The following is a 16,865-nucleotide window of genomic DNA, read 5'->3' on the forward strand; positions in this document are numbered from 1 at the left end:
ATGCGAGGTGGGGGGCACTTCTGGGGGTGGGAGGGTGCCGGGGGAAGTAAGGAGATGGATGCCAGACACACCGCCTACCTGTGTCACAAACTTATGTAGGGCCGATCACCCTGTCAACCTTTCCACGTCAACTGACCATCATGCCTTCCCAAACACAGAGAGCCACCTAGACAGAAAAGCTTTGTTTTTGTCTTTATTTTTCTTATGCCAGTGAAGTCTCCATCTTATTTCCCAGATAAAGACAGTACCCTCACAAGCCAGGGAATCAAGGAAGAAAAGGGAACTTAAGGGATCCTCTAATTCTAACCCTAAATACCCAACATAAACCCTGACCCCAGGAACACAAATGTCAATGTCAAATACCATGACTCCTAATTTATCTCAAATGGTGGAAGAATGGGCGATTCTGGTCACGCTACATTCTGGTTAGTTGCAATTTACTACAGAGGATATTTACAGGTGACCAACTATTTAACTGTTAACCAATGGATTTCAAAAATAAAGCATCGTTGTCCTGCCCTGAGTGCCAAGGCATTATAAGACAGAACTATGGGAGACAGTGGCAGACTGGGTGCAATGAGGTCAAAAATACGTCTTCTGCCAACAGGAATATATGGTCTAGCTATGGATGATGGTCATATCCATAAACAGATAAGACACGTGTGGGTCCCAGGCTGAGAGGAAGGAGGGGCCACTGAACCATCCACACCCGGCTGTGATTTGGAGGGCCTCTCTGGGACTTGTGGTGTCTCACAATCATTATCAGACAATAACTCTCTTTATCTCATCATGGAGACGCCCAGGGTATCAGAGGTCCTGGGCTGAGCCGAGCAATCAACCAATTAAGATGTACTAAATTCCCAGCACTATTTGAGGTCTATCTAAATCAGGATTTCCCAATTTCAGCACCCCGGACCTTGGGAGCTGAAGGATTCTTGGTTGTGAAGGGCTGTTCTGTGCACTACAGGGTGGTCTGCAGCATCTCTGGGCTCTCCCCACCAGATGCCAGTAACAACTCCTCCACCAGCCTGATAACCAAAAATGTATCCAGACATTGCCTAATGTCCCATGGGGGGCAAAATGGCCCCTGGTTGAGAACCTCTGACCTAAAGTAATCCTATGAAAAACTTACACGTTCTTTTTTTGAAACTGTTCATCATTCGTTACCAGATCAATGGTTGTCATATTGTCATTTAGTTCTCCTGTCATTTATGCCTCTTCCCTTCTCAGCTACCATTCCACCCAGCAAGGGAAATGTAGAGTAAAAGACCCCTCTCCATTTAGAAGTATTTATATGTGAGATGAATCCTTCACCGTGCAATAGAATGGTGGCTTTATTTTATGGATGTAAATATATGGGCATAAATCTAATGATGAATTCATGTTCAGTATTGACTAGAAGGATCGAGTCCTACAACTGGAAGTTTTCCTAGTCTATTTTGATGTCTGCTGGCTTAGCGTACTTCAATAAATCTTGGTAAGCACTAAATAGATGTGAAGGGCTCTCCGAGCTTCTGGGCATGCAGGTGTAAAGGAGATGCAGCACCACTTCCATTCCTCCCCAGAAGGCAGTTCAAAGTGGAAGAAGCAGGTAAGTAAACAGCTACTTTATTTATTTTTTTAAATATTTTATTTATTTATTTGACAGAGAGAGAGATCACAAGTAGACAGAGAGGCAGGCAAAGAAAGAGGGGAAAGCAGGCTCCCCGCTGAGCAGAAAGAGCCCGATGCGGGACTCGATTTCAGGACCCTGAGATCATTATCTGAACCAAGGGCAGAGGCTTAACCCACTGAGCCACCCAGGGGCCCCTAAACAGCTACTTAAAAAAAAAAAACTGGGGGCCTGGGTGGCTCAGTGGGTTAAGCCTCTGCCTTCTGCTCAGGTCATGATTCCAGGATCCTGTGATCAAGCCCCACATCAGGCTCTCTGCTCAGTGGGGAGCCTGTTTCTCCCCCTCTTTCTGCCTGCCCCTCTTCCTACTTGTGATCTTTCTCTCTGTCAAATAAATAAATAAAATCTTTAAAGAAAAAAAACTGTAATAAATGATGCTAGAGGGGCACCTGGGTGGCTCAGTTGGTTATGTGTCTGCCTTTGGCTCAGGTCATGATCTCAGGATCCTGGGATCGAACCCCACATTGGGCTCCATGCTCAGTGGAGAGTCCGCCTTTCCCTCTCCCTCTGCCCCTCCCCCTGCTCCTGTTCTCTCTCTCTCTCAAATAAATAAAATCTTAAAAAAAAAAAAAAAGAAAATGATGCTAAAACTATGACCTGGGTACTCAGAGTACAGAGGAGTTCTGAAGAATTTAGTTGTTTCTGGCACCTAGTTAATAGTACCAAGATGATGTTGATTATTAATAATTATTATAGGATTCCTCTTGATTAGCAATGAAGTTCATAAGAGTTCAGTATATCAAAGATATTAGAGGTAGAAGGCTGTTCTGAACTCGCCTGGTTGAATTTGATCTGAAAGCCAATGGTTTACAGTGGTTAAGTGACAGGGGACAGCATGGAAAGAAGGGATTTGGAAGTTTCCCTGATTTCAATGCCCCCCCTCCACCATGTGCTTTCTGGGGGTGGTGAAACTCCCCCACATGAGTTTTGTGACTGCTAACATGACAACGCACGTACCTTGTCGGTACAGATGGTGGCAGAACTAGGACCCAAACCAAGGGCCCTCTAGACTTGTTCCAGAAACCCTGACTCCAAAGCCTTCCCCAGAAGTGGGAGAGTACTATTGCATCAGGGGGACAATCTGCCCAGTGATTAGAATCCAGGGAGAGATCTTTCTGGGGGATGAGCAGGGCCTACCACTGACCAAGCAGGGCAAGTGGGAAGTATAGTGGAAGGAAAATGTATCCCAAACCTGGAAAGTGCCTGATTTAACAACGGTAAGTGCCTGATTTAAAAAAAATATCAGTCTAGAGCCGTGCTTCTTAAACCTTAATGTGCACGTGGATCATATGGACATCTTATTAAAATGCAGAGTGCCTCGGTCTGTTTGGGTTTAGGTAACAAGAATGCCATAAGCCGGGTGGCTTCTAAACAACAAAGAGTTATTTCTCCCAGTTGTGTTGGCTGGGTAGTGGCGACTGCGGAGTCAGCAGACGGGGTATCTGGTGAGGCGTGCTAATCCCACTCAGGAGGCCTCGTGACCTAACCACCTGCTACAGGCGCCACCTCCTGACCCCATCACATTGCTGCTTAGGGGGCTCACGTATACATTTTGAGGGCAAACACTGAATTTATAGCACAGATTCTGGTTTTAAAGATTCAGGGTATGGTCTTTCCAAGCTCCCCAGGGATGCCAGTGTGGCCAGTCTGAACATCACTCTGCGTAGGCGGGTAAGGAGAGCAGTTTCTTTCTTTCTTTCTTTTTCTTTCTTTCTTTCTTTCTTTCTTTCTTTCTTTCTTTCTTTCTTTCTTTCTTTCTTTCTTTCTTTCTCTCTCTCTCTCTCTCTTCCTTCCTTCCTTCCTTCCTTTCTTCCTTTCTTTCTTTCTTTCTTTCTTTTTTCTTCCTTCCTTCCTTCCTCCCTTTCTTTCTTTCTTTTTTTTTAGTTTTTATTTATTTATTTGTCAGAGAGAGAGAGAGCGAGCGAGCACAAAGCAGGGGGAGCAGCAGGAAGAAAAAGCAGGCTCCCCTCTGAGCAGAGAGCCTGATGCGGGGCTCGATCCCAGGACCCTGAGACCATGACCTAAGCTGAAGGCAGACGCTTAACGACTGAGCCAGCCAGGCACCCCCAGGGAGCAGGTTCTAATCAACTCTGCTCCACCCTTACCTGACGTTCTCAGGGAACGGGACTTTGTCGTCAGAGGATATTTGACCAACAGCGCAAAACTGACCAAGTACAATGATGGGCAGTTGTGTAAAATTGAGATTAATTTGCAGACATTATTAGGGTTCTACAATTTGATTATGTTTTTGTAGCCTGATAGAGGAATTACCCCAATAAACATGGCAGGGGAGTTATAGGTTTACTGCCCTGTAGAAAGTTAACCAGATTTATATCAAACCTAACACTTTTTCTTTTGCTAATCACACACACACACACACACACACACACACACACACAACCTGCAGGAACGTGGGGAAACCATTCTTTATGTCTTCCCTGTCAGTTCCCTCGATAATTTGTTGAGCAAAATTCAGACACCTGCTTCCAGTAATTTCGAGAATTTCGGATCCTCTCTTTTCTTGGGGGGACGGGGAACAAAACAGGCAAAACTGTTTGGTTTGTTCCAAAGCTATTGTAGGATGTAGCTAAATGTTACAACAAAACATGTCCTGAAGGAAGAGTGGGCCATTGGGGTAATTACTCTGTAGGCACCATATTAAAACTCTGGATAGAAACACCTTCAGATATGACGAAGGCCAGCAGAGGGCTGTAAGGATTCACTGAAAGCTTTCCTTTCTGCGGCCTCTGCTTAAGCTAAGGATTTTATCTTCAAAGACAGTCTCCAAGACAAAGCCAAGTCAGCTGCAACAAAGGCCCAATACCGACTCCCACATCACCATCCAGACAACGTTTCTCTCTCTGCCAACGTCAGTCTCATTGGGGCCTCTGGGATTAATCACCAGGTTATTGGCCAAACCCAAACCATAAGCTGGAACATCTAGAGGACATCAGCCAATGTCCAATGAGGAGCCTTTACGGTGGTCCAGCTGGCTCCTTCACAGAACCAGGCCGCGCTGTCACACGCAGACCACAGCCAGCCTCAGAAGAATGAATGGCTTGACGGACAGATGTTACATTTCATAATTAACAACACGACTTGAACAAGGCTCATCCTGGAAGAAGTCCAAGCATATGGAAACAGGATTCTTTCTCTTTAGCTCGCAACTATACTAGGTAAAATGGGCAACTGGGGAGTTTCCGGGCCAAGGAATCTAAAAAGTCTGTCTGTGTCGATCTCTGTGTCTACAATGTACCTGGAATTTCCCCTCTGCTTCGGACGTGTGGCTTAACGTTGCACGATCTGACGGCAAAATAGCACGAGTCAAGAGAGCTAACGGTGTTCTGCCGGCTACTTCACCTCAACAAGAGATCAGACTAAAAATCCCCCAAATTCCTATGGAGTTCATGAGAGAGTGATTCTGACTCTATTCTACGTGCTAAGAAAATAACAACGGAAGTATTCAATTAGGTGTATGGTTCCTAGCTTCCCCCAACATATACACACCCATCCTGGAGAGTTAACAAATAGGTATTAGCTACTGTGTGTGTGTGTGTGTGTGTGTGTGTGTGTGTGTCCTTGGGCCCAGTTATCAATAGAAATTGATGGAGCATCCACTCTCCAAGAACTGTGGGAGGCCCTGGGGACACAGCAACAATTAAGACAGACATGACCTGTTCTCTTGGAGGCTGAGAGTAAAGGAAAATCAACCAAGAAGACATATGTACTCTGGTCAAAGACAGGAAACAGGAGTAGTTGGACATTTCTTCAGATTTACAAGGCAACTTTTCTCCCAAGGCATGGGGAGATAATATATTTAAAGTGTTGGCCATTGTTTTCATTGCCCTCACCCCTCCCTCTGGTTTTGTGGTATTTCCTTATGTCTTTGTCCCTCTGGGCTCTTCCTTTACATTCAAGCTGAGCCAAGATTCATCATTGTTATAGGGGCAGGACATGAAAGTAGAAAGCAGAGAAACAAGAATGTGTCTTCTTGCTTTGGAGTTTCAAAAGCCCTTAGGCTCCAAGAGCACAGAAGGAAGATTTGGTAGAAAATGTGTCAAATAAATAAATAAAATCTTTAAAAAAAAATGTGATCCAAGAGCAAGGCATTGTTGATGGGTGCACATGTACTGGTGAATCCCTCAGGCAGTGGTGGTTCTGCCTCCTGCTCTTAGGGCCTAGCTGGTACTGTGGGAGGGGAGGGGGGAACAGAACCACCCCCAAGTAGCTTGGAGGGGATCCCCAAATAGAAGGGACCAATGCCTCATTTCCTGGGCAGACCCCAAGGAGACAATAAGACCTCAAGGAAGAAATGGTTTGGTGTGGTTAAGGATAGATGAGCTGATGGTGTGTGTCAGGCTCTGTTTTAAGTGCTTGACATCTATTGACTCGCACAATCCTCACAACAACACTGTGAGGAGTGTACTGCAGTAGATTGCTGTTGTTACTGGCAGTTGTATCCTCAAGTCACCCCAAGCACTGATTTAGTAAGTAGCAAACAACTGTTCTGAGGGGATATACGGAGCTAAGTCACTGTGAACATTTTCATCAACTCATCAACACAGTGCTTTTATGTGTGTTTCATGTTGAAGTTATTTAATAGATAATGTTGCTTCATAGCGTTGAGCCCGTGGGCAACAGCGCTGTAAGTAATGTCCAAACAAAACTTAATCCCTGTATCTTCATCACACTGTTCTGGTGCTTCTGAGCCCCAGACAGCCCTTCAATGCTGCGTTTGGGACCATTTAAAACGCTGAAATCTCACACACACACACACACACACACACACACACACACCACAAATATGCAAATGATTGGGCACAAATACACCACGAAAAGGACACTTGTTTACAATATGAAAGCCAAACAGGAAGTCAGAAACCAGACAGGAAGTCAGAGGTCACCTTGACCAACCTCAACAGGGAATGACTCAAACTGCCCCTCTTCACTCCCGCACTTGTTCACACAGGACAGAGAATGAGCTACCTGCTTTGCTTTGGATGTGACACAGAAGTTTTGTTAAGTGAATTTGCAAATAGAAACCCATGAATAATCGATCAACTCAATGTTCTCTCTGTCTTACAGATGCAGAAAGCAAGAAGCACAGAGCCCTTTGCAGCTCACGGAGTTCCGCTCACCTTGGTGTGGGGAGGGATGAGCAGAATGGCAGGGAGGGAGCCCTGAAGCCTGCAGTTCTACAGGGGCCTCACAGAGGAGAATAAGGCATAACTAACTCATTTGTGACCCTTTCACCTTGAGTGCGGAAATGCGGTGGGACAGTAGACATCTTGGTAAATGCCAGCTCGAGCAGAAGACCCCCAAACCCAGGAACTCACTGCCCCAAACCCTTGCACTCTAAATCCCAGAACTTAGAAGCCACCTTGGAGAAAGCGATGTGAGAACATACTTTTTTTATTTTTTAAAGATTTTATTATTTTATTTATTTATTTGAGAGAGAGGGAGAGGGAGAGGGAGAAGCAGACTTCCCACTGAGCAAGGAGCCTGACTGGAACTCGATCCCAGGACCCTGTGATTATGACCTGAGCTGAAGGCAGACACTAAACTGACTGAGCCATCCAGGCGCCCTGGGAGAACATTCTAAACAGAGACTAAATTTTCACCATCCTGGGACAATGGGGCTCAACACAGGAGCAATTAAGTTAATTTAATTTTGGGGTATGGGATTCACACCCATTTCAGACATAAAGATTTACCCAACACTTTGCATTACTGAGCATTAGCTATGCTGTAGGCAAAAAAAAAAAAAAAAAAAAGTGCAGTAAGGCAATGCTGAAATCTTATTATTCTCCATCAATAATGTCATTAAAGACATAACTGCAGAGAACTGGAGTAGGGTATTTGCCAGAGGTCAAATGCACTGAATTTGCAATTTGCGTTCCTGTCAAAAGTTGCTAACATGTGCTAGTATGTCTAATGCAATAATGGTTCCCATAAAAGTATTCACCTTAATTATCCCCCCAAAGGCAATTTTCTCGATTTGAATATAGGCATTAACTATTGCTACCCTAGTTCAGATAAGATTCCTGAAACTTCTCATCCCCTGACAAGGCACATAAAACCTGACTCTTGTTTCTTTTCTTAAGGATTAGAAATGACTGCAAGGTCAGGTAATTAGTTGGCCTGGTTCTGGAGCCATTTGTGATTACCTTGAGTTTTCTTTAACTCTGCAGAATTAACATTTTAGCTCTGGGTTACAACAGCTCAGTTCACTGTAAGGTTAATCGCTGAGCACTTTGCAAAATGCTTTAACTCTTCTTGTGGCGACTGAGTAGTAGCACGAAGCACCTAGGCTAAGAGAGAAAAGGCTCGGGATTGGAAGTCACATACTGGCTAGGACAGCCCTTGTGCGATTCAGCAGGTCCCCTCAGCACCCCAGCCCCTCCTCCAACAGCTGCTGCAGGGACCGGTTATAAGCCAGCTTTGGCCACCTTGGCTCAGGTGCATCTGGACAGTGCCTTGCCTGAGGGAACCCACACTCAGGCTGGGGTCAGCACTCACACAAGTGAGGTTAACACCCATGGGACCACCCTTGGCCAGTGGACATGGGAGCCAATAGATTAATCCCCCTTCTTGATCCCTCAAATAGAAAGTTCTGAGACGAACTTCATTAGGCTCCCCAGAGGGTCCTGGAGAGAATGGAGGATGGTCACCTAGAGCAAAGGCCAACTCTACAGTGCTTCTTGTGTTGGTAGGTCTGCTCCGCTCCACCCTTCCCTCACCCCCACACTCCGAAATCCTGTCCCGAATAAACTATGCATACAATCTTTCTCTGGAGCTCAGGTTTTAGGGGAGTCTGGACAAAAGTATGAACCATGCCTTTGGTTGGCTGGCTGTCTGGTTGGTTAGTTAGTTGGTAGGTTGGTGGGGTTTTAACCCTAGTCCAGCCTACTGCTACCCAGCTGTGTGACCTTGGGCTCATCACTTTACCTCTCAGTAACAACAGCTTCCTCAGAGGTACAGTGGGGATGCTAAAATAGAATATTTGTCCCATCAATACTTCTTGAGCACATTCCAGGACTATTCGAAGTCCCGGTGCTAAAGCAACAAATAGGAAAGATAATGTTCCTGCCCTCAGGAAGCTTATATGTTGCTTAGAGAGGCAGAAAATAAGCAACATACAAATAAATAAAATAGTCAGATAATGATTTTAAATACCTCACAGAGGAGGGCCTATGTGACCCCAGAGGGTCACAAAGCAAGGACCCGAACCAGGGTGATTTGGTGTCTGTGGGAAGAGCTTTCAAGCAGGGGACGAAGCCAAGGAGACATCCTCTAACCCGCCTTGGAGATCCTGGGAGAGGTGCGCTGCTTGCGCTTGAACAGAATTTGGAGACAAAGCAATCTGGAGACATGAATTGCTTTGCTCTAAGTCACCCATGTTGCCTACAAAACTGGCATTCCTGTGTCCTTGCCTTGTGCTCTGGCCACATCCTTTCGGAGCTAAGTGACTGAGGAGATGTGAAAGTTCACCAGGGACGGAAACTTCAAAGGGAACCCAGCTGACACGAGAAAACCACTCAGGCGACAGTTACTCATGAAGGAGACAGCGCTCAGACTCTAACACGAAACGCAGCAGCTTTTCTACCCGCGTGCAAGGTTCACTCACAGGAGCCCGTGCCTAAACTTCATTTTTAAGACTCTTTCCTTAGCTTTTAATTAACTCTAATCAGATCATTTGTAACCTGAGCATTTGTATGCATACTTTGGGATATTAAAAAAAAACAGAAAAGTTGAAAGAGGTTGTACTCCACAAGTTCCTTGGACATGGAGCAAGTTCCTCTCTGAGTTACCACAAATAAAACTTTGATGGGTTTTAGAAGCCCAGTGGGAACAGAGGAAATGAACTAAATATAGACATTTGGTGTTTGAGCCTTTTAAACGATCTCTCCCTCTGGGCATTTGACAGCATCTTAATTAACATTGTGGGAGCGCCCGAGTGGCTCAGTTGTTTAAGCTTCTGCCTTCCGCTCAGGTCATGATCTCAGGATCCTGGGACTGGGCTCTCTGCTCAGCGGGGAGTCTGTTTCCTCCTTCTTCCTCTGCCCCTCCCCCTGCTTGTCCTCTCTTGCTCTATCAAATACATTCTTAAAACAAAACAAATCAAAACAAACCATTGTGCAAGCATCCCTGTGAGGAAACAAGAGTTCAGAAATACTTCAGTTAAGAAGAGGAGCCGGGATTTGAATCAGGACAACTTTTCCCATCATGTTTCATGCCAGCCACCCACCACAGTATAGAGCCAACTGCTAAAGATATTAAGGTGGTGGGTTCAGCTTAGCAGATATATGCTCAGTTCGAAGCATTCTGACACAATAAGGAATTCTCTACTAGTGAACATGGGTACCACAGACCCACATGCCCCTAGAGGTGGAGGCAGGACAAGGGTGGATCCACCAAACCCATCACACGTGTCAGCGATGGTGGGAGGCTTGAGTTAGTTACCTTTAAATGTAAGAGACAGAAGCCAGGGAACAAAAGTGTCCCCGGGGAACACTGGAGTCTCTTTAAAAAAAGAAAGAAAGGGGGCGCCTGGGTGGCTCAGTGGGTTAAAGCCTCTGCCTTTGGCCCGGGTCATGGTCCTGGGGTCTTGGGATCGAGCCCCGCATGGGGCTGTCTGCTCAGCAGGGAGCCTGCTTCTCTGCCTACTTGTGATCTCTGTCTGTCAAATAAATAAATAAAATCTTAAAAAAAAAAAAAAAAGAAAAAAAGAAAGAGAAGAAATATGCTGGGAGGGGCGCCTGGGTGGCTCAGTGGGTTAAGGCGCTGCCTTCGGCTCAGGTCGTGATCTCAGGGTCCTGGAATCGAGTCCCGCATCGGGCTCTCTGCTCAGCAGGGAGCCTGCTTCCCTCTCTCTCTCTCTGCCTGCCTCTCTGTCTACTTGTGATCTCTTTCTGTCAAATAAATAAATAAAATCTAAAAAAAAAAAAGTATGCTGGGAAATATTTTGGCAACAAAGCCTTTGACACTTCTGTGCAAAGCATTTGGAATTGTTAGGCCTGGACTACAATAGAATAAATAGCTCTGAAATAAATAAGAAGAATTTCAATTTACTCAGATGACTGGATTCCTCGGGTAACCAATGTCTTGATGCTGAAAATCAAAACGGGCTTGATGAGGGCGCAGAAGGCTAGCGAAGGACAAAGCACAAGCTGACACCCTGGAACAGCCCTCTCCTCCCCCCACCTCCCACCCTAACCCACACCATGGGATTTGTGTGATATTCCTCCAGGAACCTCCCAACGTTTTCATGTTAATGCCTTACTAGAGGGGAAAATGACCTGAACTTGAGGATGGCAAAGGCCTCAGGTATCCTGTGGGTCCTCTTTAGCATATGAAAGTTCTTTTGGAAACCTCTCTTTTTCCCTAGCCCCAACTCCCAAGTACATAACCAACCATCCCTCACATCCCGGGTACAGCAGCTCTTTCTGTCCACGGGTTCTGTCCTCCCCTCCTGCTTGACTAAAACCACCATTTTGTATCAAAGACGTCTCGAGAATTCTTTCTTGGTTGTCAACTCTGGACCTCACCCCACCAAAACACATCTACATTCCGAAACTACAACAGGTTCTGACCCCGAACGTGCCTTTATCATAAATGCTTGAGTTACACAGAATGCTATAGATGTCTCTTTGTCAAGTTCATGCAAATGAACTGAGGTCTGGCCTATAATATGCAAAGACAGAGCAGTATGATAATGCATTGTTGGTTATTTTTCACTCCATTTTTCAGTGTGGTCTTCCATTCAGAGCAGGGACACTATGGAGGGGTCACACATGTTTAACTGGATAGAGTTCAACTATTAACACTTTGAACAGAAGGGGGGGACAGAGAGAGAGAGTAACATTTTAAAAATACAGGTGACCCTATCTTCTGTCCCATTCATCGAGCCCATGTTCAGCAGTAAACATTAAAGAGGAGATGTTTCTGCAGATATTTTTATATCTACCCATCACCATGCAGGTCTGTGCCCACAAAACAAGGCACACTGTATTTTATGTGTGATCTGAGAGATATTTATGAATAATATAGACTCTATGCTTATCAATAATCCTGCCTAAGTGATAAGGTTTAGGATCTAAGCTTTAAACAAGGTGAGAATTCACTGTACTGTTTTAGAAGGGGAAGATGTTTTATTTTTTTCTAATAGGAGAAAAAAAAAGAAAAAGAAAAACTTGCTTTGAACTATCCAAAGTTCAGTGTTAGTCAGAGACAAAATAAGGTACTAAATGAGCGTACCTGATTGGTCCAATTTGCCATCAACTTGATGGAAAACTGCAGGAAATATAAGCTGGGGTATGAAACCAAGAGTCTCCTTTTATGCAACTAACATTTCTAAGTACCTGCTGTCAACAAGGCAATGGGTTAGATGCTGTGCAGAAGTAAACCCTCATGTTTTTATAAATAATGTAGTTTACAAAATCTTGTAAAAGAGAACGATAAATACACACTGAATTAGAATATACGGGAGGTTGTGAACAATCCTAAAATAAATTTGATCAGGTAATATTGTGAACTGGAGCATCATTTTAAAATACAATTACCTCTCAATTATTCACTAATAGACTGGGCTTTGAAAGTTCTTTCTTGCAAGTCTTGGCCTTTAATTGTTCTCTTTAGGGTAACACTCCATTGTGTTTGTAGTCTATGGGATAGCTGCCAGCTTTGACCCATTCCATAATAATTACCCCTTCCTCCTGGCTAACAGAACTAAAATTTGGTTTAGGGATTTGCCTCTCCCACCGTCCCCCAAAGCCTCACTTTTCCAACCTCCCAGGCCCCTGGGTGCTCATGTGGCCTAATTCTGCCCAATGAGAAACAAGCAGAAGTCTGTGGGAGTTGCTTTCTTTCTTTTTTCTTTTTGTTTGTTTGTTTTAGATTTTTAAAATTTATTTATTTGACAGACAGAGATCACAAGTAGGCAGAGAGGCAGGCAGAGAGAGAGGGGGAAGCAGGCTCCCTGCTGAGCAGAGAGCCCAACGTGGGGTTCGATCCCAAGACCCTGAGACCATGACAAGAGCCGAAGGCAGAGGCTTAACCCACTGAGCCACCCAGGCGCCCCACTTTCTTTAAAAGAGACATATGTTGAGGGGTGCCTGGGTGACTCAATTGGTTAAGGCACTGCCTTCAGCTCAGGTCATGGTCCCAGCATCCTGGGCTCAGATCCCAGGAGTCCCACATCGGGCTCCTTGCTCAGTAGGGAGCCTGCTTTTCTCTCTATCTGCTGCTCCCCTGCTTGTGTTCTCTGACAATAAATGAATAAAATCTTAAAAGAGAGAGAGAGAGAGAGAGACATGTTGAAGCCCCAATGTGATTACATTTGGAGGTTAAGCCTTTTAGGAGGTAATTGAGGTTAAATGAGATCATAAGGTTGGGGCCATAACCCATAGGACTATGGAATTGTTTGTTTGTTTGTTTGTTTTAAGATTTTATTTATTTATTTGAGAGAGAAAAAGAGCACACAAGTGGGGGCAGAGGGAGAGGGAGAAGTGGACTCCCCACGGAGTAGGCAGCCTGACACAGGGCTCAATCCCAGGACCCCAGGATCATGACCTGAGCCAAAGGCAGATGCTTAATCAACTGAGCCACCCAGGCGCCCCAGCACTGGCATCTTTATAAGTGGAGGAAGAGTCACCCAGGAACGTGTGTACTGAGGAACGTCCATGTGAGGTCAGAGATGGCCCGGTAAAGACCAGGAAGGGCGGTCTCACCAGAAACCAAGCCTGCAGTCACCTTGATCTTGCATTTCCAGCCTTCAAAGGCGTGAGAACGTAATTTCTATTGTGTAAGCACCTCATCTGTGGTGTTCTGTTTTGGCAGCCTGAGCAGATGTCACAGGGCCAAGGGCAGTGAAATTTAGAGTATGTGTGAGAGGAACTGTAGCCTCCGCCATCTTTTCCTGCTGGACTTATCCACCTTGTCCATACCTCTGTGTTCATCTACTTGATAAACTTCTGCTTTGATCACTGAATGGGTAGAGTCCCTGACCAAATTTTTTGCCTGCAATTTAGAAGAAAGGGGGTCTTCTCCCCAGAAAGTGGGTGGAAATTTTGCAAGCAACTTTGATTTCCAAAGGGAGAAAGGGGGAAGGGAATTTTGAAGTTCAAACAGAAAAGGGCAGGCTCTTTTGTTTTTTTTCATTAGTATTTATTTTGAGCACATATGATATGCCAGGCTGGGCTGCGCTGAAGGGGTAAGGGATGCAGTGAGTAAAACAGATCTCTGCCTCTGCCCCAAGGAATATGCTGGAAATTGTTCAGAGCACAGAAAATGTGGAGGGAGTGATGGGAAGTAAAGCTTGAAGAGTAGGATGGGAACATTAGGGAGAGTCTTGAACTCTATCTAGGAATTTGTTCTTTATCCAGTAGGCAAATGGGGAGCCACTGAAGGTGACTGAATGGGAGAGTGGCCTGGTCGTAGTTGTCTTTAAGGAATATGAATCTGAAAGCTGTGTATTGATTCCAACGAAATAGGAAGAGATTAGAGACTGGAGAGACAGTTAAGGGAAAAGTACTAAAGCTCAGACAAGATGTAGTGAAAGTCTGAACCAAGGTAATGTGAAAATTATGCCATGTTTGCTGAGACCACCATACACTAATATCAACAGAAAACCTTAAGATATTTTCTCAGACTCATTGAAATATTACTATGTGTTAGTCTTTGAAAAGTTCCCCAAATACAGTATTCAATCTTTTAATACTGGGGCAAAAAAGGAGAGACTGGCCAGGACTAACACTGACATGAGCTGGGGAAAAGGTGGCCACATTGCCCAAAGTACTTTAGAGCAAAAAAACTCTCAATGTGTCAGGTCCAAAAGCCAAAAAATCTGATGTCGATGGGATGATGAAGGAGCATGGGATTTAAGTCAGAAGAATGCAGCTCAGATCTCTATTCTGAGACCCTTAGCTGCAGACAGGCTGGTTAGGGGCCACAGACAGATGGGCTGGACTCCTGCTCCTCCATCTTCCCTAAAGCAAGGAAGAACCACTGTCTTGGCTGGGCAGCCCCCTTCTTCCAAAGGTCACCATTCCAGTGTTGGTGGAAACGACCAGTATTGACCCAACGGCTGCCATGTACAGGCACTGCTCTTGGCTGTGGAAACATAAACTGAGCCAAACTCAAGATCCTGCTTCTCATGGGACCTACCTGGCCATTAATGGAGACAGAACATATCAAAACATAAAATAAATATATTGGCTGGGCCATAAAAACATCAAATAGGATGGACTGATAGAGTACCTCCCTCAACTGGATATGAAAACCCTCCCAGGCCAGGATCATGCTGGGTCCTAGCATAGTCCCGACTGGTGCTCTATAAATGCATATTGAACATTGCTAGCCTTGTTCTAAATGAATGACCCAACAGCAACCCAAGGAGGCTGACAAGAACTAAAGAGAGCCCCTCACTGTCCTTCTGGCATGGCCAGGAGGTTGAGGAAATGCCAACTCTTTATATAACTAAGAAATCTCTAGAACATGTGGGTTTCTTTTTCTTCTTCTTCTTTTTTTAAAATTTGCTTGGTTTGTTTCTATTTTTATTTTTAAATTGTGGTTCTTAGCACACTTGCCACAGAATCATCCAGGATAGTCATTTAAAATTCAGACTTCTGAGCCCCATCTCAAACCCACTGAATCAAAATAACTGGAGGAGAGGCCAGGAAGCTGCATTTTTAACAAGCCCCCAAGTAATGCTGCTGCTACATTACTGATTTAAAAAAAAAAAAAAAAAAGAAAGAAAAAGAAAAAGTAAAGTGCACAAGGGCCCCTTTTCATTGCAGTTGAAAATGTCTCCACAAATGGTTCTTCAGAAAGCTCTTCTGTAAACTTCCTTTGCAAAACCTTCAGAGCCCAGTCACAAGCTGATTTGTTCAGAGAAACATACTGAAAGACATAGCCCGCGTGATGGGAACATTCCATCAACAGATCCATTCATTCAAAAACTGACGTGTAGAGACATGAAATGGCTTCCATGGAAGTGCCTCCCTGTCTGGGGAGCTTAAGGAGAGACTTTCTGGAATATTCCCTACCTGTGAAGAGGGCATGGTAGTGGAGGCCCCTCTCCTTATCCTCCTGGGAGCAGACATCAAATAAGTAGGCTTTAATGGGCCCATCAATGAAGTCAGCAGCAAAATCAAAGACAACTACACCTATCATGGTGATGGTTATGGCCCAAATCCGCTTCCTTCTTGGATCAGCAATCAAAGCTAAAAAGGAAATAAATATACATCACCTAAATCCTGCTTTGGAATGATTTGCATTTTTATTTCCACCAAAATGTCCTGTCATTAAATTTTCTCCCTTTGCTTTCATTTTGCTTTGCTTTTCTAAATAAAAATGGCTTTGTTATTTTTTTTAGGTTATAAAATTATACATGTGAATGCCAGAAAAGGTAGATCTACAGAGACAGGAAGTAGATTGAAGGGTTATTTAGGCCTGGTGGGGAGGAGGGAATGGGGGGGGTGGCTGCTAATGGCTACTAGTTTTCTTTTTGGGGTCATAAAATATGGTGGAATCAGATAGTGGTGATGGTTAGACCACCTTGGGATATACAAAAAGGCACCAAGTTGTTTGAATTTTATAACATATCTCATTTTTAAAAGTTGTTTAAAAAAATTATACACGCTTATTGTAAACCATTCCAATAATGTAGAGAAGCTGGGGGAAATGGTTCATCCCAGCTCCCACCGATGGTCATCCTTCAGATCTCCCTTTATGTACTTACACACATACAGAAAAAGGTATATTCCTGTGCCCTAAGGCAGTGCCTCTCAAACCGCATCCTTAATCATCACTTGGACAGCTTGGACAGATTATTGGGCTCTGTTTCCCGTGATTCTCTATGATTCTCCCTGAGTATCTAGTAGAACTGAGTTGGGGCTGGGCATCTGCATCTCTACAGCCCCCGGGGACACTGATGCCCTAGGTCTGAGGACCATCTTGGAGGAGCACTGACTAATGGGATCAGGCTGGACACACTCATCTATAACCAACTCTCCTCATACCTTTGCATTTCAGTTAATGGAGAACAGCTGCACAGTTTTGAACAGCTGAATGATACTCTCTCTGTGGACATGCCAGAACTCTCTCACCCCATCTCCTATTGCCTTCAGTGTCACTTAGGAATAATGTGTAATATATGCACATTTTTTAAGATTACAGTATAACGATAAGTAAA

The 16,865-nt window shown here is 44.6% G+C and overlaps 1 protein-coding gene across 1 annotated transcript in view; it reads right to left on the reverse strand.

Moving 5' to 3' along the window:
* Positions 1-16,865, reverse strand: part of SLC45A2 (solute carrier family 45 member 2) — a 31,243-nt gene that overhangs the window by 13,151 nt on the left and 1,227 nt on the right. Inside the window, exon 2 of the mRNA XM_032851289.1 lies at positions 15,718-15,894. Coding sequence (XP_032707180.1) covers positions 15,718-15,894 — 177 coding nt within the window. The remainder of the gene's footprint in view (positions 1-15,717; positions 15,895-16,865) is intronic.

This window comes from Lontra canadensis, unplaced genomic scaffold (genome assembly GCF_010015895.1).
Source record: "Lontra canadensis isolate GAN:19392208 unplaced genomic scaffold, GSC_riverotter_1.0 scaffold5, whole genome shotgun sequence".
NCBI lineage: Eukaryota > Metazoa > Chordata > Mammalia > Carnivora > Mustelidae > Lontra > Lontra canadensis.